This window comes from Elephas maximus, chromosome 22 (assembly GCF_024166365.1).
Source record: "Elephas maximus indicus isolate mEleMax1 chromosome 22, mEleMax1 primary haplotype, whole genome shotgun sequence".
Classification (NCBI taxonomy): domain Eukaryota; kingdom Metazoa; phylum Chordata; class Mammalia; order Proboscidea; family Elephantidae; genus Elephas; species Elephas maximus.
The window spans coordinates 47,264,331-47,287,295 of NC_064840.1; the positions used below are offsets into that span (position 1 = coordinate 47,264,331).

The following is a 22,965-nucleotide window of genomic DNA, read 5'->3' on the forward strand; positions in this document are numbered from 1 at the left end:
CTAAGGAAACAGAATGCCAAGGCTACCAGAAAGTAGAACAAAAAGAAAAGGGAATGGAAAACGGGAGCGGGGGGGGGGGGGGGGGGCATGAGGACAAGATCCATATAATAGGAGTTCAGAAAGAACAAACCAAAGACAGAAGGAAAAAACTCAAGGAAATCAATCTACAAACTGAAAGGGCCCAGTAAGTACTAGCCCTATTAATGGCTCATACCAAAGGCCTTCTCAAATGCAACACTGAAAGCCAGCAGATTAAAGAAATACCTTCCAAATTCCGAGGAAAAATAGTTCCCAATACCAAAACAAACTTGGAAGTGAGAAAGTAGAATAAAGACATCTTTTCCAGACAGGCAAGATCTCAAAAATTTTACTTCTTATGAAATGCTGGATGATGTAGACCACCAAAATGAGGGAGGAAACCAAGAAAAAGACACGGGGTTCAAGAATATGGAGACCCAACACAGGAGAGGCAAAAGGAACTCCCATGATGGTGATGATTATGATGATAATGAAGGAAAATCTGAAGACAGCAGATATGTAAGACGCTTAGAAAACTTCCAGGCCAGACTGAAGCAGGAGTACTGGAGGGGTAGTTCAAGGCAAAAGTGAAACCAGTAGAACACCTGATGTGCATAAATATATTAAGAAGAAATTTAGTCAGTCTCCTGCCAGAGGAATTGGGGGATGATTCCCTGTAGATTTAGAGAGCAAAAAAACAAACCAGTCCAGACTGAAACAAGATGTTGGAGAACCCCAGGTAGGGGGCTCCTATTTTAATAAAAATGGAAAAAAAGAAAAGGAAGCCTGGCCAGCCAGCTGGCCTGACAAACGATCTGATTTTTTTGACCATACAGAAAACTGCATTGACAGGCTATTGGAAGGTACAAAAAGAAAACAGTGATGGTAGTTACAAAATCAAACAAATGAAAAAACAAGGTAATTATTAACTCTAGACAAAACAATGTTCATAGTAGAAAGGAAACAATGATGCATTATATGGCGGTAGTGAATAGTATTTTGTTTAATTTTTTTGTGTGTTAGGTAACAGTTTACAACACAAATTAGTTTCTCCTTCAAAAATTTACACAGAAATTATTTTGTGACATTGGCTGCAATCCCCGCAATGTGTCAGCACTCTCCCCTTCCCCTTTCCACCCCGGGTTCTCTGTGTGTATTTGTCCAGTTTTTCTGTCTCTTTCCTGCCTTCTCGTCTTTCCTTTTGGGTAGGTGTTGCCCATTCGGTCTCACATACTTAATTGATCTAAGAAGCACGTTCCTCACATGTGTTATTGTATTATAGGCCTGTCTAATCTTTGGCTGGAAGGTGGACTTCAAGGGTGGCTTCAGTTTTGAGTTGGTGGGACGTCCAGGGGCTATAGTCTCAAGGGTTGTGAATAGCATTTATATAAACATTACCATGTCCACTCTTGTATTAGTTACCTATTGCTGCTATAACAAATTACCACAAACTTGTTGGCTTAAGACAACACAAACCTACTCTCTTATAGTTCTGGAGATCAGAAGTCTTAAACTGGTTTCACTGAAATAAAGTCAATGTGTTTGCAGGGCTGGCTCTTTGTGGAAGCTCCAGGAGAAAATAAGTTTCCTTGCCTTTTCTGGCTTCTGGAGTTGCCTATATTCCTTGCCTCCCTCTTCTAAAGCCCCTTGTGATTACATTTAGGGCCTACCTGGATTATACAGAATAATCTCCCCATTTCAAGAGCCTCAATCACACCTACAAGTTCTTTTGCTATACAAGGTAACATTCACAGGTTTCAGAGATTAGAACATGGATATCTTTTGGAAGGCCATTACTTAGCCTACCACAACTCTGAACCAGTTCAGTCATGGCCAACGAAACAAAACTGGAACAGGTCAGAATTTTTTAAATTTGAGTGATCCGGAACCCTAACTGGAATGAGAAAAATTACATGTCAAAGCCCTGGAACGGGAGACTTGGAAGAGGCGTAGTGAGTCCTCTCAGGAGCCTGACGCATGACTGGATTATTGCCGGAATTGAGGAGAGCAACACACATTCAAAACAGCACAGTCAGCACCAATCTTTGAGCAGGGCAGAGCTCTCTCTGACTCTGGGCAAGAGATTTGGTTGCTATGAAACACATACGCTGCCCTTGTTTTCTAAGAGGGAGATTAAGTTTCTAGCAGGGCTTTTACCTGTTATTTTTCTCGTTCCAGTTATGGTTCTGGTTCACCCAAATTTTAAAAATTTGGGTCTGTTCCAGTCTGGCCATGACTGAACCAGAAGAACCAGTTTGAAGTCCTACTCTGAACACTGATTTAATGAATAATAACGGAATAACAATACTGAGAAATCAGAGGAAGGGGCAGTAAGGAGGGCAGAAGAGAGCTCCATTCTTATATACCACTTATACCTGTGGATGTCTAAAATTAATAAGCAGATGTATGAACATTTTTTCTTAGAAATACAGAAATACAGAAGAAACAGCTAAAAGAGTTTGGGAAGGGGGACTCAAGGTGAGGAGAGAGAGAAGGGCTGAATAATGCCACTTTTCCTCATTAGTATTTTTCATAGTTGACTTTTTAAACTATGTGCATGATCTACATGGATAAAATAAAATTAACCTAAAACAAAACTAAGAATAGATGGCTGTGAAGAGAAATATAACAAAATCAATTTGAAAAAGTAACTCATAGCCACCTGAACGAAACAGAAAATCACACAGATAAAAATTAAAAGGTCACTCCTATTTATACTTAATAAAAAATCTGTGCTAGAGGCTTATGCAACAACCCAACCAAGGAGTTAAGATTCCATTTCTTAAATTAATCCTTTTTATAACACTGAAGTACAATTTACTTAAAAAAGACAAATTACTGGCAAAAGCAAACTGTTACTTGACCAAAGTTGAACTTAAAAGACAAACACAAATTTAATCTAACAATCAGACATAGCTAATATGTAGTACTGGAAACCCTGGAGGCATAATGGCTAAGAGTTCAGCTGCGAACCAAAAGGCTGGCAGTTCAAATTCATCAGGTGCTCCTTGGAAACCCTGTGGGGTAGTTCTACTCTGTCCCATAGGGTCACTATGAGTCAGAATCAACTTGACGGCAAGGGGTTTGGTTCTGGGTTTTTTTTTTAATGTGTAGTACTAAGGGGCCCTGGTGGTGCAGTGGTTAAAGTGCTCACTGGCTAACCGAAAGGTCAGTGATTCAAACCCACCAGCTGCTCCATGGGAGAAAGATGTGGTAGTCTGCTCCCATGAAAATTATATAGCTTTGGAAACCCAATGGGACAGTTCTGCTCTGTCCTATAGTGTCACTATGAGTCGGAATCAACCTAACAGCAATAGGTTTGGTTTTCTGGTTTAATGTGTAAGTATTATGATGCAAGTTGCTCTTTTAACAGCTAGTACAAATCTCCCAAGGAGATGTTTTATTCATTTACTGAGCAAATGTTAACTGATGTGAAAACAGCACAATGAATCTAATCAATTTGTCAAGAATGCTGAGTAAAAGAATTAAGATACCACCTACCTGTTCCCCTTCCTCCTCCAAAAAAGCTACAAGCCACCTTGTCACTCAAAGTGTAGTCTATGGACCACCACCAGCAGCAGCGCTGCCGTTACCAGGAGCTTGTCAGAAATGCAAAATCATGGGCCCTACCCTAGACCTTAAATGCAGAATCACAATCTGCATTTGATCAAGATTCCCAGGAGAGTCATCGACATATAACATTTGAGAAGTACTGCTGTAAGGCTACTAAAATTCTCTTGCCAAAACAAAACACAACACACGTCTAAATAGGAAATCATCCGGAAACCCCAGTGGCGTAGTGGTTAAGTGCTACCAGCTGCTAACCAAAAGGTCGGCAGTGCAAATCCACCAGGCACTCCTTGGAAACCCTATGGGGTGGTTCTACTCTGTCCTACAGGGTCACTATGAGTCAGAATCGACTTGATGGCAACAGGTTATGGTATATGGGTTAAATACGAAATCAAGGAAAGAAACAGGGTGTCCTTTGGTATAATAAAATTTGCTTTCTATTCTCTTCAAACTCCTGCAGATTTTTTAAAGGATTCTAAATACAGTTCTTATTCAAGGTCCTGGTAAAGGAGTCATATCATACAAACAGCTGATGAGTGAAGAGTGTAGCAGAGAAAATGTTTATATTATATTGTAATAAAAGAATATCCCATTTCCCACGGCGCCTTAGGTAAGAAGGAAGAACAGGATTTTTTTGGCACCTCAGCAGTTAAGGGCTCAATATGCTCCCACAAACTCCACACCTATCTGCTGTGAGGAACTAAAACTAATGGATGCTTTGGGCCCTAGTGCATGCTGAAATCTCCCACTCCTAATTATAGTACTCTCGAAAGAAAACGTAGAATACAATGTGGAACCAAACGAAACACTGGAGAAACTTGAGAAAAAAGGGAAAATGAGGCAGAAAAAGGAACAACTAAGAACTTTCATTGCCACATATTAATTTAAATTTTTAGAGAACAGTCAAAAGTGCCAGTCCCCAATCTAACCCCAATTCTTATGAAACCAACTTCCTACTTCTCTTCCTAGCTTTTCCAAACTCCCAACCCAACCAAGCTAAAGTGGTATTCGTAACTGCACATGTTTAAGTGCGTATGATGTGCCAAAAACCTCAAAAACAACTAGTTGCTTTTCATTTGTGAACTGCAATAGGCTTTTATTCTTAATTGTTAATCTAATTAATCAAACATTAAATAACAGAATCAGCTAAGTTTTCTGAATGCTTATTACATGCAGGGAACATAAATCTGTCAAGTTCATTATCTTAGAGAAGATTCATCCCACTAATACCATATCAAGACAATAAAAGAGGATTCCTAAGAAAGAATACCCTCTTAATAGCCTAAAATCCAGCACTACCACAGAAAATATCTTTGATTCTTCCAAATTTAGAGTCAAATAGAAGTGCAGTAGGCAAAACTTTAGGTTAAAGTAGAGGTTCTTAAACAGGGTCCTTGGTTCACGAACCACCCTGAATTGGATAAGAGATCATTCAAAGATCTCAAAAGAAAAAATCCCAGCTAACAGTATTTAAATATTCAGAGAGCAACTGAGCCAATAAAAACTAAAATCACAAAAGTATAGTCCTTGGTTTAGTGGCATATGTAGGCATTCAATGATAATTTGCTAAGAAATCCGCATATGTCAAGGGCAAAGATCTAGACGAAATTTTAATTAACTGTTGTTAATGATAACTAAAAAATGCCTATTAATAAAAAAAAATTAGTTGAGCTTTTTAATAAACCCACTGTTTAATCCTGGATGGCAAACTGGTACAAAAAAATAAAAAATAAATAAAAAAAAAACAAACCCAGTGCCGCTGAGTCAATTCCGACTCGTAGCGACCCTACAGGACAGAGTAGAACTGCCCCACAGAGCTTCCAAGGAGCACCTGGCAGATTCAAACTGCCGACCCTTTGGTTTGCAGCCGTAGCCCTTAGCCACTACGCCACCAGGGTTTCCTGGCAAACTGGTACAGCTTGTTTAAAATGTCCTACATAGTTCGACAAGTTAAAAAAAAAGGGGAGGTGGAGGAGCTAAGATACAACTATTGGTCTCTACTTGTCTGGAGCAAAGGAAAAAGGAAGAAACTGAGGATTCAAAGAAATAAGTCTATAAGACTAAAAGTCTGTATCATCTGCCTAATCACCTACCCTGAGAACAGAAGACCTAAATGGTGCCCAGCTACCACTACCTACTGTTCTGATCACGGCCACAATAAATGGATCCTGATAGAATGGGAGGAAAATGTGGGTCAGAACATCAAATTCTTTAAAAAAAAATATCCAGAATTACTGGACCGGCTGATGCTGGAGGACTCCCCAAGACTACTGTGATACTGAGATACTCTTTAAACCTTGAACTGAAACTATCTCCAGAGGTCACCCTTTAGCTAAATAAGAGATTGGCTCACAAAATAAGGAATATTACCCGTTAGTACTGTGCTTCTTTAAAAAGTCATCTATATGAGACCACAGGTCAACAATTCCTTTAAAAACAAAGATGAGAAGGTAAAGGGGTAGGGAAACTAGATTACTGGAAATAGAACAACCAGAACGGAAATAATGAGAATGTTCAAGCACTGTGAAGAATGTAACCAATGTCACTGAACGATCTGAGTAGAAATTGTTGGATGGGAACATAATGTGCTGTGTAAACGTTCACTGAAAACACAATATTACTTTTAAAAAAGGGGAGGGGGATTTAAAAAACACACAAAAATACCAAAAATTCTGAGTGAAAGATACTTGATATTACATTCTTAGAATAGGAAATTCAGCAACTATTTTAAAATAGAATTATGCTGTAGTTTTAAGGTAGAATTTATAGGAAATACTGTTCCTTCTCCATTCCCCTACTTTCAATAGTTAAGAGTTGAGAAAAAGGATGTTTCCATGCCAGTTTTATGCCTTTCTTCGAAGAAAAAACAATTCAGCAAAATGCTACATGTTGGGCTTAAAATAAAACACAATGTCAAGGTCACCAACTCACTGCTAATTACCAGGTAACCAGTCCACAAATGGCACTAGAAGAGGATCTGACAAACCCAGTGCCGTCGAGTCGATTCCAACTCATAGCGACTCTATACGAAAGAAGAGGGTCTGAGGAGCTCAGTAATCCTACATTAAGTGTTACTGATGTCGGATCTGAGGACAGGAAAAGCCCTGCTGACCTAACTTTTAGTGCTAAAGTTAAGTATTTTGGCAAATAAGTTACTAGTATTTAATCTCTGGTAAGGGAGAGGTAGGTTTAAAAATAGGTATTTAAAAGTTTCAAAGGTTTCCTTCCATCCCAAAGATGATCAGGTGAAAGTTTAACACTTTTTAAGGGAGAGGTAGGTTTAAAAATAGGTATTTAAAAGTTTCAAAGGTTTCCTTCCATCCCAAAGATGATCAGATGAAAGTTTAACACAGATCTAATTTGGTATCTAAAAAAAGACTGGGGGGGGGGGTAGCGTAATACAATCTCAAGTCACAGTAACAACTTTTATAAGGCAGCTTTATAGGCATTCAAGTAAGAAAGCAGTACACTATTCTAATCACTTACCCTGAGATTCCTAAGACTCTTTTAAAGCATATCAGCACAATGAAACATTCACAGACTCAACATCTCAACGTTTTTGGATGTTAAGGTCCTTTCACGCTCTTAAGAACTGAGGACCCCAAACATCTCTTAAACTTTAAAGTATTTATTCATTTAAAAATAGTAGTAAGTCTTACACATTAGACAAAAAGTATATTAAAAGTAACTATATCCACCGCCCCCCCCCAAAAAAATTTAGTGAGAAGAATGGCATTGATTTACATTGCTACAAATCTCTTTAATGTCTGGTTTAAAAGAAGATGCGTGGATTCTCGAATTGCTTCTGCATTCAATATGTGGCAATATATTTTGTTGGTTAAACATATGAAGACAATCCAGCCTCACCCAGATATGTAGCTGGAAAAGGGAGGAGTATTTTAGTAGCTTTTTCAGGTAGATATGGATATTATTCTTCGATCCTATATCAAAGCTCGGTAAGTGGTAGTTTCTTAAAGGCTTGTGAAATCTGAAACCATAGCAGATTACAATTCAGTGCTCTATCTTGCACTGCTACTTATGCATGATTTTGGAAAATACTGATCCACTCGGTTTGCAGATCTTCAAAATGCTGACACATTTCATTACACAGTATCCAAAAATCACATTCGCTAATATCGCTACTAATCTCATCAGAAGAATCTTTAAGTATTGGGAGCTGTCACGCTCACAACGGCAGATACAAGTTTTCCAAAATTCTGATTTATTGCATAGAAAGTCAAATTCTATCACAGGCAACAAAACAGTTGTTTTTCTTAAGGTGACAGTCACTGTTCATTTGAGAAAACATCATCCAAATATTCAAGTCTGAATAACCACAGTTCATCAGTTTTCAAGTAAAAATAATGTTCCATGAAAAAAGCAGTTAGTTCTGCTCAAAACTAAAATAACTGCACAAATTCTTTTCCTCCAGACCATCAATGTACTTTGGTCTATAGGAGAAGAGCTTCAGGAGTACTTTCCATTTTGTTATGCCAAATGTTTAACAGACATACACAAAAGTTGAGATTAAATAATTTTTGCTGCTTCATTAAGGACATTAAGTAAAACTGACATTTTTTTAAAAACTGCCAGTTTGTGGGGAATGAATATTAATTACTATGACTACTGGTGCCATCTGGTGGCACTGACTTCATTCATGCTAAGCACCATCAGATTTACCCACAGTGCTTTCACACCACTCGTGCAAATGTCAACATAGTGAAAAGAGAAAATATTATCTTAGCATTATTATGAAAACTGTTCTGACTTCAAATTTAGAAAGACTTCAGCAGTTACCGGTCACAGGTCCACTACAACACTCTCTGACCAGAAAAATGTACACATGCACAAGCACATACAATTTTACATACATTTTCAGAAGGACATCGACAACATGTCCCAGCTCCAGAATTCCATTAGCCAGAAATCCAACAAATTTCCAAACTGAACTACTTCAAAACAACAATAATCTACTAGGCATTACAAATAAACCCTGTCATATCCCCGAATTCTCAAATGCCTCCACCTGAATGTAAGGAAGGTGGTGAAGTTTTGAAAGAAAACTACATTAGGTAGCAGAAATTTTTATTAAAAGGTTTGAGGTAATGACACGGAACCTAAGGTCAAGAAGGGGAGAGTGCTGACATCTCGCGGGGTTGGCAACCCATGTCACAAAACAATATGTATTATCAGTGTTTAATGAGAAGCTAGCTCACTCTGTAAACCTTTGTCTAAAGTACAAAAAAAAAATTTTTTTTTTTTTTTAATTTTTAAAAAAAAGGTTTGAGGCAGGAATTCCAGTTCCACTGCTTGACCAAGATTACAAGGATGATAAATTACTTAACCTTCCTAGCCTAGTTTCCACATCTATAATAAGGGAATAACAACGGTGGCCAATTATTTCAGAGATTAGTGAGAATTAATGAATTAATATATAAAGTACCTAAAACAGTGACAGAAACCCTGTTGGTGTAGTGGTTAAGAGCTATGGCTGCTAACCAACAGGTCAGCAGTTCAAATTCACCAGATGTTCCTTGGAAACTCTGTGGGGCAGTTCTACTCTGCCCTATAGGGTCACTATAAGTTGGAGTCAACTTGCCAGCAATGCGTTTGGTTTTGGTTTTAAACAGTGCCCAGCACTTAGTTAAACACTTAATAAATGCCAGCTGTTGTTATTACTTAAATCCGCCATGCCCTCTCTTTCTTATACTGATTGACTATACAGCTGTACTAATCAAACGCAATTGTTTATGGAAAATCTAATTAGTAAGTTATCCAGGCCTTTATTTCTCTTTCCTTCTACAAAGGAAGCAACTTTTGGACCCCTGATTACTCTTTAGGATTTCCATCCTTATCTAAGAGAATGGAAAAGCGATTAAATGTGACTCAATCAATTTTGCACATTCAAAGTCTAGTCAAAAGTCTGGTAAGAAGTTGAGATATATGAGTAAAAGCATTGGCATCCAATCCTTCAATTTTCTGCTTTAACAGCGTAAGAAACTTAAAATGTTATTTGCTTTCTTTCATGCAACTCAATTTTAAGATAAACAAGGCAAATGTATATACACAAAACATAGCAATTAATACATGTGATTCCCTTCACTGATCTAATTAAAAAAAAAATTCTTTGCTGCCATCTCTCATCATTCTGTTTATTCCCTAAAGATCTGACTGATTTTAATAAAATTTGTTCAGTATTCCAAACAAACAAACAAAAAAATTAAAACCATTGCTGTTGAGCTGATTCTGACTCATCCTATAAGACAGAGCAGAACTGCCCCATAGGATTTCCGAGGAATGGCTGGTCGATTCTAACTGCCAAGCTTTTGGTTTGCAGCCAAGCTCTTAACCACTGCACCATCAAGGCTCCACTACATAGAAGGTAGTAAAAAATACTTATGTTTAATTTTTGGTTCATTTTAGTAACCTGAGTAAGTGCTAGTAACCTCAGCTAATGCACTTTCAATGGCCATTATCTCTCATAATTTTTCATTAATACAGGAAAAAGAAAAAATTTATATTTATCTTAAATGAAAACAAGGATATACTTACTGTCTAATACTAGGTAACTACTATCACTCATGTTATTTAACGGGTACATTTATACTATTTTAAGTGACTGTACTGCATGAGATTTGCTGGACTTCATAGTGAGAAATAATGCTAGTGTTCAAAGAAAGGAGGGCTGTCACATTTTCATACAAGCTAAGAATGTTAAATACGATCTTTACTGAAGGTACCCTACTCCCTAACTGTTCTCTAGATACCAAATTTTATCTGCCTTAAGCTCTTTCATCTGATGATCTTTGGAGGAAAGAAACCCTCAGGACTTTTAAGTACTGGAAAATAGCTGATGTGCCAGTATTTTGAAATCTGCAAAATTACAGGTAAGTAACCCACTGTTTTTTTTTTAGTGGGTTACTTACCCTAGCACCTAAATCTAACATGCATACTTCTCTAAGAAACACAGAACACAAATTATCTTTAATTCCATTTATACTGCAGCATCAAGCATATGGAATGGATTAAAAGTCATTAAATTTTATGTGATGCCAAGGATTATTTGTTCTCAAAGGTTTACTTATGTCCTATTTGAGGAGTATTTAAATTAGTTTACAAATTTTTTCCAACAACCAGTCTACACCTCTAAATCCTACCAAAAACAGAAAGCAAAGCGTTGAAAAGATGGATATAAGTTTAGATATAAAAAAATATATAAGTTTGATAAAATCAGGCTTCTTGTAGTAAAATCATATCCTCAAATAATTTCCTATGGAAAAAAGTTTAATTATCAAATATAAAAATGGGCAAATCCTATTTACATTAAAATAAAAAACCATCGTGAATGGTTAATAGTTCCATATTGTAGACCAGAAATTACACACTGCAGATTATCCACATGTATTTGAATTTCTAATAATTTACACAAGTAAAATTTAAACAGATCATTATCATTATAGCATAAAATCATTAGTAAAATTCCTTTAAAATACTAACACTGATTTTCTATTATGTTCAGTTCAGATTTTAACAGCAAAATCAATATTATTTCTATTACCAAATAATAAAGGAGTGAAGTGATGGAAGTATAAATGGGACAGCATCGGCCACGGGCTAATGACGATGTTCAGTGATGAGGGAGATCATTATACTATTCCATCCACCTTCTGTAATGTTCGAAATCTCCATAACGAAAAGTTTAAAAAATGCAAATAGAACTAGGCAAATTAATGAGACGAAAAGAACTGGATGGTACATGGCTACCATTACTGAACGTTTTGATCAAAGATTCTGTCGAAGAATCCTGATTAAAGGCAGTGGTGGGGGAAGAAAGGGAAAACGTGGAACAGAATTTCAAATTCTCACAGAACCCAGACTTTCTGGAGCCAGAGAGGCTGGATGATCCCCAAAACTATTGCCTTTAGGTAATCTGTAAACCTTAAACCCACACTATCCCCTGAAGTCCTACTAGCTTCACTAGGCAAGATTGTCTGCCTTAATACAGGGGATCAAACTGATAACGGCATCTTGAAAGATTTAGGTAGGAAACTTAGGGGGCAGTGAGTTTATGTTAATGGGGAAGGAACAACTCAAAAGGAGCGTGGGAAAGGCCGCACAACTCAAAGAATGTAATCAATGTCACTGAACTGTATAGGAATTGTTGAATTGGTGTTCTGTGGTGTATATTCTCAAGAACAATGAAAATACAATAAATTATTTTAAAAACATGAGTGACACTGTAGAGCACTACTGGTGCAGTTGTAGAATATTTGCACTAAGCACTGACTTTAATTTAACCATAGCATGTGATATAACATTGTGACGTGTTGGGGAAACTAATAGGAGTGGTGAGTCTTCATTTACTATGGAAAGGAGTCAACTGCAAATTTCTAAAATTCATAAAAAATATGAGGATCATAATTATTCACACACGTAATTAAACACCAGAGAATAAAGTCAGAAGAGCTGAATATAACTGCCGTTAGGGAGAGGGATTAGGAAGTGGGTAAGGTAAGGGAGTGCCATTTTTCAGTCTAAACACTTCAGTATTTGACTTTTTAGAAAAATCTTTTTTTTATTGTGAAATATAACAGATATAGAAAATCACACAAACCAAAATGTCAGGTTAATCACTCATTTCAAAGATCTGTACAACCACCATTCAGGTGACCCCAAGAGCCTGCTCAGCTCCCTTCCCAATCTCAGCTCCCTCCTACTCCCTTAAAGGCAACCACTACCCTGGCATTTACAGTTAATTACTTCATAGCTTTTCTTTATAGTTTGACCACCTTAGTATGTCTCTCAACCTACAGCTTGGTTTTGAATATTTTTTGAGCTTTAATTAGTGGAATTAAAGACTACATATAAACACATACACACAACATTTTCTTCACGTAGGCTTTAAAGACAATCTCCCAGTTTCCTCATTCTCCAACACTGATTACTCCCTTACTTGCCCCAAACTTTCAAGTAATAGTAATAGTTAAGCCCTTATAAGACTCTAACTACGTACTGGGTACTATTCCAAGTGTTTTATATATATTAACTCATTTAATCATCAAAGCAACACTTAAGGTAGATTTTTATTGTTATCCCCATTTTACAGAGGGGGAAATAGGCACAAAGAGGTTAACTTCACCAAGAAAACATAGCTAGTGATTAAGCAGGATTCAAACTAAGCAGTTACCACCCGAGGAGTCCCTGGGTGGTGCAAAAGGTTAAGTGCTTGACTACTAGTTGAAAGATTGGCAGTTAGAACCCACCCAGAGGCACCTCAGAAGACAGGCCTGGTGATCTGTTTCTGAAAGGTCGCAGCCTTGAAAATCCTATGGAGCAGTTCTACTCTGCACACACAGGGTCACTATGAGTCGGAACAGCAACCAGCAACAACAACCTATCACCTGAGCCCTTGTTCTTACCTCTCATGACAGAAGCTGTCAATAAAAAAGGAAAAATCTGAAGTACAGAATATGATAAAATGTTATCACTTCTACATGAAATTAAAATGAAATACATGACATAACTATCCAAGTAATAGAAATTTTAGTTCCTAAACCTCCTCCTAGACAAGATTAAACCACTTAAAAGTACCTGAAGACCTCTGTATAGAATAAGTACCTTAAAATAGACTGTAAATATCCAAGAAGGACCTACATGAGCCAGAGGACAATGAACAGTCAAATGTCAAATTTTGTCTTAACTCTGTAACGTATTTAATGTAAAATTTTCAGCCTTAAATAACTAAGCCCAATTAACTATTTTTAAACTAAGCCTCCTAATTTAACTTACTCAAACAATATAATGTACCAGTAGCTGTCACGTTGAGCTATTTCTTTGAGAATTTGGAAATTAACAAGATTAGAATATAAGAAGCAATAGAAATCACCTTATTCAGAACTTTTATCTCTAAGCATACAAGAACAGGGTACTTATCCAAATGACACACTAGTTTGTGCTGGAGGCAGGATAAAAACTCAAGGTCTCCTGATGTCTTTCTATAATATGGCTGTATATCAATCCAATTATAAAGCCTGCCAAGTAAATAAACCTACAATTGTCAGAAGTACATCTCAATCATCCTTAGTATCTGTTCTCTTCCCCCTTCAAAACCTAACAGTAACATTTATACTCCTTCCTTCAACAAATATTTATTGAATACCTACTGTGTGCTAAGTATTGTTCTAAGCAAAGGAGTTTATATAGGTTGCCCTACGTGAAGTACAAAGATAAATTAGTCCTGCACAAGCTTACAGTGTTAACAGTAGAGGTTTTGGGTACTAAATGATATAAAGTGCTATAAAGGAAGATTAAAAAATAGAGAGAGATCCAAGAAGGGGAAATAAAAGAGTTACAGGCATAACTTGAGAGGTTAAAAAAAAAAATTACTCTAACGGAAATAAGTAGAAAAGTTACAGGGTGATTCAAAGGATTAGTAGGATTCTGATAACAAATGAATTACAGAAGGAGCGTCAAGCATTCCAATGTGAGAGCAGCAAAAGCGATGGCTCTGGAGTGAAAGCGTACAGAACCTGTTTAAAGAACAGTGTCCATTTAGCTGGCTGGTAAGCTATACTAGGAAATACATCTAAGTAGGGGCTGTATTGGTCAAAGGTCTCACATTCTGGTCTGAAATGTCTGACCTTAGTTCATAATCCAGTGGATACAGTGATCCACTGAAGACTTCTGAGGAAAATGACAATACTAGGACTCCAACTAAGATTAACCTAGCAGCAAAACATCAGACAAAAAGCAGGAAATCATTTAGGAAGTTACCACAACCAGATGAGAAATATTGAGAACCTGAACTAAGGTAAAAGCGGGTATGGAAAGATGAAAGATGGGAGAGGAGAGAGAGACAATTTGGACCTTTTGACAGGAAAGAAATTGGGATGTATTATTAACAAAAAATGAGCAAGCTAAACGAAAGGTTGAGCTAGATGTAATCAGTTTAGAGATTACAGTCTAAACCAATGGTTAGCAATATATTAATAATCTTACTCTATTTCAGAGAGCAAATCTCCTCACAGTAAAAATAAATGCAATAGATCACGGTATGCAAGCTAGAGTATGCAAAAATACCCAAATTAAAGCAGCATAATTTGAAAACTGGATGCTTTTTATCCTTAATAATGAATATACTTGTGCAGATACAGGTACCAAAACAAGTCATGTTTTTGTTAAAATACACATAACAAGCCTCAGCATTTTAAGATGTTAGGTATACACTGTATGTTAAAATTGTAACACATTCAAAAGAAAATTAAAGAATCCGGAGCAAAATACAGCTACCAAGTATTAGCAGAATAGAACTACATTGATCATCATATATATCACACACTATCATTTGGTTCAATTAAGTAAATCTAGAACACAAGCTTCTTCTGGTTAAATAAAATCTATTTGGTTTTTTTGACTAGTATATAACCCATAAACTCTGAACTCCTTGAGGGCAGGCTTTGTCTTCTAGATACCTCATTCCCAGTCCTAGGCACTTAAGAGGCCAACAGACCTTTGAGAAACAATGTTTTTAAAGTATACAGCATTTTCATAACTTGGTGGGTTATGACAATAAAACTACCCAACAGGATAGAATTTATGATCCTGTAGAGTGCCTACTATTTATTCAACAGGTAATGGCACTGTTTTTTTTTTTTTTTTTTTAACGGAGTTACACAAGGAGCAACACATGACTCCTCCCTAAAGCTTAGAATGTGTTTCTCTAACTAAGCAAGTCAAATGCCACAGGCTTCACTAGAAAACCTTGACTCACACCATTTGTGTGACCCTATTTTTTTTTTTTAAGTGAGTCTCATAGCTTCTTTAAGGCTTTGATATCTCATCTGAAAAACAGATGAAGAGCCAACAGAAAAGAAACTTCAGTGTGTTCTGTAAAGTATTACAGGTATAATTTATGTCACTGGCTTCCCAAAGGATTCTCAAAACTCAAAGACACTTCATTAGCCATGACATTGACACAAGCAAATACAAGCATACATCTGGCTCAACACAAAGCCATCATCCTATCACTGCCTGGAAAAATCCTCAAAACAAACACTACTCTAGACAAACCCACTGCTGTGGAGTCATAGATTTAAGAAATAAAAAAACAAAACCCACTGCTGCCATTGTGTAGATTCCAACTCAGAGCGACCATATAATAGGTCAGAAATTATGACCTTAATATGAGGACAATTCTATCTATGGAAAGACTTAAAAATTTCACTAGACAAATATCAAGAAATTAAATGCATATGTTTTAACGGAAAATTCCTTCTCCAATTCGAGATACTTGTTCTGAATATTATTAAAATTCAAACTTTAAATTATACTTATGGATGATGAAATAATGCAACTACTTTATGGAAAATAATACCTCCACCTTCACCATATAAGATTACCTCAGTTGAGCACAAAACCTTAAAAGTTTCAAAACTTTACATGAATTTTCAAAATGCATTAATAAACAATTCTGGGGAAAAATTAGAAGTTCTTCAACTGATCAAAGTTTCTAGCTGCACAGGACTATAATAAGCTCTCCAGAAGACAAGCTATACATTCATTGCATTATTTTTTTATCCTTCCAAACTAATCCCTACAAGACAATAAAATGCATAATTTGAGCCAGCGTTTCTTCATAGAATATGCCAATCAACACCACACTCCCAAAGCAGGCAAGTTCAAAAAAGAAAAAAAAAAAAAAGCTAAAAATCTTTCCACAAAAATAGAAGATGCTGTCAAGAATGTTTGTGAGCTGTTGACGGCACCTATTTTAACTTAATTACCTAGAACAATATACAAAGGGGAATGCCCCGTTAAACTGTATGCGGAATTTATACAGCAAGGAAACCTTTATCGTGCGGACCTTACATTTTTCTTGTGGTTTCATATACATCATCACCTACTGTTCCTTTCCTTTAATTCAGGGAAAAAAAAAAATAACGAGGCACCAAAAAAAAAACAGAGGTCTGGTCAAGAGTTAAAACTATGTTCCATAAAGGTGACTTTTAAACCCATTCTTTAATTTCTTTCTTTTTTTTAAATAAATTGTTTTATTTTTTTGTTGTTGAGAATATACCCAGCAAAACATACACCAAGTCAACTGTTCCCATATGTACCATTTAGTGACACTGATTACATTCTGCGTTGTACAACCATTTTCACCTTTATTCTGAATTATTCTTCCCCCATTAACACAAATTCACTGCCCTGTAAGGTTCACATGTAATCTTTCAAGTTGCTGTTGTTGATTCAATTCCCATTTAGATAGTTCTTAAATTGAGCATAATGCCTAAGGTTCGGCTTTTTTACTAGTTAAGCTAAACTTTTTTACTAGTTAAACTGAACTACTGTTCAGTTTTAAGAAGACTTCAGGGGATATTTTTGATTAAGGTTCAAATATTATCTCAAGGCCCATTCTTACATTTCTTAAACAATACAAAATGTTCTTAAATTATTACAGGCTTAGCTCCAAGAAAACCTTTCAATAATCAAGATTTTGAAAACATTCTATATTCAAGTTTCACATTATTAAACACTTTCTTACCTTCTGCTACATCATCATCTACGGCTCCTTTCACCTGAGAAAAACACCACTGAATATCATTCCCTCCTCCAGCTCCTGGAAAAAACACGCACACGCAAAAAACATATCAATTAAATTGAGTTCTGTTCACATTTACTCTCGTAAACAGAGAGATGGTATCCGCAGTTGGCACGATACTAATAGCTTAGTACTGCCCACACATATAATCACCACCCTATAGCACTAATTTGGAAAAAGGTTAGTCCCCAATAGCTGGTACTGCTTTAATAAAAGAAAAAAACAGATCTTCCAGGTATGAAATATTTAAAGGCATACGCAATCATTAAATTGTACATCTGTTCAAAATTTCCCTTCCATTTTCGCTTCCCCTAAGACATGGTAAGAGCCTTACATTCAAGCAAGACCTACCAGAAAAAAGTAAATACCAAAAGTTAGAGAGTTTTACTTAAAGTATACAAAAAGCCTGCAGAAGACTTTAATAAGGTTAAACTACCATAAAACATAGAACGAAGAGAAAACTTCAGGAACATTACTGCCTGAGTGAGAAGTAATGATTCATATGAACCCGATCACCAAAGCACACACAACAAACACACACCACCCATTTCTTCGCATTTCATTACCAGCAAATCATTGGCTCCAGACAGGGAGGAAAAGAAACTGAAATGAAGGCCATTGAAGAAGTTTCAAAAGAAGCTTGTTTTGCCTCCCTTCACCTTATCCCTCTGAATCCAAAAGACCATGCAAAGGATTTATTTTGATAATTTGTCATCATAGTGCGCAAAACAATTTTAATTTCACTTTAGTATTCAACAAGCCAAAGAGCAACTTGTTTATAGCAAACTATTTGAGTCAATCCAATGTCTATCTTAAACGGTTTAATTATCTAGGTATTGGAAAAAACATGGAAATACGGAATTAGTCCCTGTTTCTATTTCACGTCGAAGTACTGAGGAGGAAATCATGAAAATTACCTGAATCTATGGAAGAAGAAACTCAATCCATATCTATAAGTGATTCTGCTAGATGGACATCCAGCAACACAATAAATGTACAGAAATAATCCTCAAAGCAATTCCCTCTCTTCCTTCACTCCCATTCCTTGCTAAATATTCCAACCTGGTTTTTCCTATACATCCTCCTTTTTCTCCCCAAGTTTTTACCTAAATCTCTCTGCTTTGCTATTTATGTCACTGAACTCCACAACTATTTTAGCAAACTCTGTGAAACCCTTTTGGGAAAAGAACATCTGCACAGGAGCTAACATGCAAAACGGAAAGTTTAAATTACATTTTTCATGCAACTTGCTGTATTAAAGGCCTTGCACTTTTTGGCCGTAACGGGTAAGACACTAAAGTGAGATGGTTTAAAACCAAAAATTCAAACTACTAGTCTCAAAAATCAACGTATCCACAACAAAAAATACACAGGTCTACTGTATTTTAACTTGAAAAGCACTCTTCCGTCCCTGTGCAAAATATATTTGTATATATACTCAAAAAGGCTTGCAGCAACAGAAAAAATAGGAATTTAAATGATGTAAGATCCGCAAAAAAGCCGGGAGGAAAAAAAAATACACCAGCCTCCAAAGCGGTGAAGACAAATCTGCATTCGCCCCCACCCCGCCCCACCCACGCCTTACCCCACGGCTTGCCGACACACACCCCACCCCCACCCACGCAAAGGTTCCAGCCCTTATTTTAAAAGACATTTTAATATCACAGCGACCACTCGCCTCACCAGAACCCACCCCACCCCCACCCCCACCGTCACCCGACCAATTCCCTGAAATCCGAGGGGCGCCCCGTGGTTCTATGCGAAGCAGAGACGGTCGCTAGGGGGTGATGGAGGGAGAAGGAAGCGGTGCCTTGTCAGTGGACGAGGGTGATTTTTTTCCTTTACCTGCCATGTTGCGCTGCAAATGGTGAGCCTGCTGGGTTCCTCGGGGTCTCTGCTTCCTGAACTCACCCCCCTCACCTGGGGATAGGGGGGTAGAGAGGGAGGATGGCGGCGGATGGCACCTGTGGGGGAGGGGGTGGGGGTCGGGAAAGAAGGAAGGAGGGGCGAGCAGATCAGCCTGCAGGATGGTGGATTTCACTCTGGGGCTTCCCCGCGTTTGCTTTTTCTCCAACAGCTACGGCTGCAGATACGGCGGCGGCGGCAGCGGTAGCGGCAGGGACAGGCGACTCCACTTTCAAAATGGCGCCGGCTGGCCTGGCCAGTGATGTCACTAGAGGGGCGGAGTCTCCTGGCTCAGCCGGAGGGGCGGGGCGGGGCGGGGCGGGGAGAGGATCGGAGAGGAGGGAGTAGGAGAAGGGAGGGGGCGGGGAGCGGCCCGGCTAGCTCCTGGCCACGCCCGCTTCCTTCCGAGCCCTCACCCCTTCCCCTCCAGCTAGGCGCCCGGGTCCTGCGCAGCCCGCTGCGTCCGCTCCGGCCTCGCCTGCCTGGCGCCCTGGCACGCTCGCTGCGCGTCTCGTTTTACTGCGGTGCTCCGGAGCCCGCTCCTGCCAGTCCCCGCCCCGGCGCGTTTGGCGTTGGCTCTTGGATCCGCGGCCCATCAGCACTCCACAGTTTCCCAAACATACGCGACTTTCGAGAAGGAATCAGTGAAACGCGCGTCAGGGCCCGGACTCGGGAGCAGGCTCAGCGGTCCCACTAACGTGGTCGCTCGCGGGGGTGCATGGGGTTCTATGGGTATTCTTTTTAGAGACTACCCGTGCTGCTATTTGAGAAAGAGAGTGGTTTAGCCCTGAGACCAACGAAATAAAGGGACGGTGGTGCAAGTCACCGCTCAACCGAGGTGAAAATTCACGGATCTGAGAAAGATAACTGGGCTGGTTCAATCTGGGTGCATTAAATTATCTTCGTATGGGTCTCGGGAACTCAGGCGAGAGTCTTTGGCGACTGAAAGCAGTAAGAGTGATTTCTAAAGAGAAAACGGAGTTTGCTGTTACCAGAATATGGCGGAAAAAGTGATCCAGGTTTGCACAGCTAAAAGAAGTAGAATTAGTGGTTAAAAGCTGGGCCCTGAAGCCGGGCTGTCTGGGTCCCAGATACTGACTCTGAGCATCAGAGGAGGGTAATTTTACCGTACAAGATTGTTTTGAAGATTAAATTACTTAATATGAGTAAACAATAAATGATAGCTGCCATTATTATTAGATTTGTATTGAAAAAATCTTCAACAGAGTTAAGAAGTAGAAGCAAAATAGTAAAACCCGGTCATCAGCCAATAGGGCCTGTGCACTGTGGTGAAACATGCCCTCGTGATCAGTTACTGTATAGTACTGTGCACTTTCGGGATCTTAATCGCCGCAATAACCCTGTGGATAGGTATCCGCATACAATGTGTCAAAAACACCTACAAAAACATCAAGAATTTCACGTTAAGTCTGAGTGAAGTGATACGGCATTCAGAGACCAAAAAGAGGAGAAATTTTAAGATACTTACACCCCGCATCTTCTTCACTTTCTACCTTATTCTTGATTTCTAAAACAATCCATTTTTGAAACAAGTTCTCAAAATTCCTCCAGATGGTACAGCTTCGCCATTGTAGTAGTATATTCCTCCATTTCTACATTAGTACTTCTCAATTTACCAACAAACGAACTGTACAAACAGGTGAGAAACTGTGCTGTATTTACTTCTATTTTGGATGATTTCATACGTGTATTTCTCTGGATATGCCTCTACCGTTAGTTTTCCTTTTCGCTTTCTCTACCCTTGTTTGTTCAATCCGAGGCTCCTCCAGGGAGAGCCTTCCATCTTAATCAGAGCTCTCGGAGCAAACCACTGGGAATAGACTATTAAACTGGGAGGCTGGCACCCCCATGGACAAGTCACTGTTCTTTTTTATGCTGCGGTTTGGCTATCTTCACACATTCTTAAAATGATTCGGTCTACATAAATGAGTTGTTCTTAGAAGTCAATAAAGCTTGCCTGGAAACTAGAATAATTATAACAAAAATTCAGATAGCACCAACCATGCTGGGCACTCTTCTGAGAACACTGTATAGAGCCTCGAGGGTGCTACACACCTATGGGACATGCTGAGATAGGTCTAATAAGGGCCAGTGTGTACCCTGGCACCCTAATAAAGGTGACCTGGAAATTGTTGGCCCTGAGCAGTCCCTGCTGGGGACCACAAACTGCCTTCCTCTCTTGTGAATGGCTTTTAGGAAGAGCCGCCAGAGTACCCATAGCCAAAGGACAAGGGTTCCTTGTCATTCTCCCCTTTCTTATCTTACATTCACTTTTCCATCCTCTGCACTAGGGCTGCTGTCCCCAACACTTCACGGAGAGGGCTTCCGCCAAGGTCATTAATGATCTTTGAGTTACTGAATCCAATAGTCACTTCTCTGTTTCTATCATTCTCTACTTTCAAACAGTATCTGAACTGTAGTCACTCCTGTCTTCTTTAGACTCTTTCTCTTGACACTTTACTGGGTTTCTCCCAACCTTTCTAGCCACCCCTTTCAGTTTCCTTTGTTGGCTCTTCCTCCCAAACCACCCTCTAAATATTAGGATGATCTGTCTTCTTGGCCTCTGTCTGTACACTCTAACTACATACTCTTTTGGAGCAACCTCATTTAGTCTTACAGATTTAAATACCATGTATATTTCATTGGAAACCGTGGTGGTGTAGTGGTTAAGTGCTAAGGCCGCTAAACGAAAGGTTGGCAGTTCAAATCCGTCAGGCACTCCTTGGAAACTCTATGGGGCAGTTCTCCTCTGTCCTATAAGGTTGCTGTGGTCGAAATTGACTTCACAGGAATGAGGTTTTTATTTATTTATTTATTAACAGGTGTATTTCATTGACTGCTCAATCTAGATCCCTAACCCTGTGCTCATCCCAGAGCTCCAGACATGCTTCTAACTGCCTGCTTGTCATTTCCACACAGAAGTCCAATGGGCCAGTCTTGATTGCATATCCCCCCCATACCTTGGCTAATGCTGTCCCTTTCCCTGGAATATCACCACCCACTCACCCCACCCCTGTCCCAACACTCCCATCCACCCATCCTTCTTTCCTTCCTTAGCCAGTAAAGCTCCTTCTGGTTCTTTAAAAACCAATTCACATGTAACTTCCTCCAGGAAGGCTTTTGTGATATTTGCTCCTATTCCCTACTCACCTTAAGTTGGGTTTAATGCCCTTTTTTAAACATTCCCATACAATCTAATGCACTTTCAAATCAAAACTACAATGAGATTCCATCTCATTCCAAAAATGCTGGCATTAATCCGAAAAACAAAATAAATGTTGGAAACGTTGTGAAGAGACTGGAACACTTGTACACTGCTGGTGGGATTGTAAAATGGTATAACCACTTTGGAAATCGATTTGGCACTTCCTTAAAAAACTAGAAATAGAACTACCATATGATCCAGCAATCCCATTCCTTGGAATATATCCTAGAGAAATAAGAGCCTTTACAGGAACAGATACATACACACCCATGTTCATTGCAGCACTGTTTACACTAGCAAAAAGATAGAAGCAGCCAAGGTGCCCATCAACAGATGAATGAATAAATAATGGTGTATTCACACAATGGAATACTATGCATTGATAAAGAACAATGATGAATCCGTGAAACATTTCATAACATGGAGGAATCTGGAAGGATTTATGCTGAGTAAAATTAATCAGTTGCAAAAAGACAGATTGTATGAGACCACTATTATAAGACCTCGAAAAATAGTTTAAACGGAGAAGAAAATATTCCTTGATGGTTAGGAGAGCGGGGAGGGAGAGAGGGAGGGGGTATTCACTAATTAGATAGTAGACAAGAACTGTTTTAGGTGAAGGGGAAGACAACACACAATACAGGAG

At 38.5% G+C, this 22,965-nt stretch overlaps 1 protein-coding gene across 2 annotated transcripts in view; it reads right to left on the reverse strand.

Moving 5' to 3' along the window:
* The window catches only part of PPP2R2A (protein phosphatase 2 regulatory subunit Balpha), an 87,699-nt gene extending 68,350 nt beyond the window's left edge, over window positions 1-19,349 (reverse strand). The window contains exons 1-2 of one of the 2 annotated variants that reach the window (XM_049866364.1): window positions 19,034-19,349; window positions 17,132-17,206 (exon numbers count right to left, since the gene is read on the reverse strand). In XM_049866364.1, the coding sequence (XP_049722321.1) occupies window positions 17,132-17,206; window positions 19,034-19,040 (82 nt within the window). In that variant the 5' untranslated portion in view covers window positions 19,041-19,349. Of the gene's footprint in view, window positions 1-17,131; window positions 17,207-19,033 lie in introns of those variants that run through there. The other variant, XM_049866365.1, reaches the window with a different exon arrangement.
* Window positions 19,350-22,965: the final 3,616 nt, after the last annotated feature.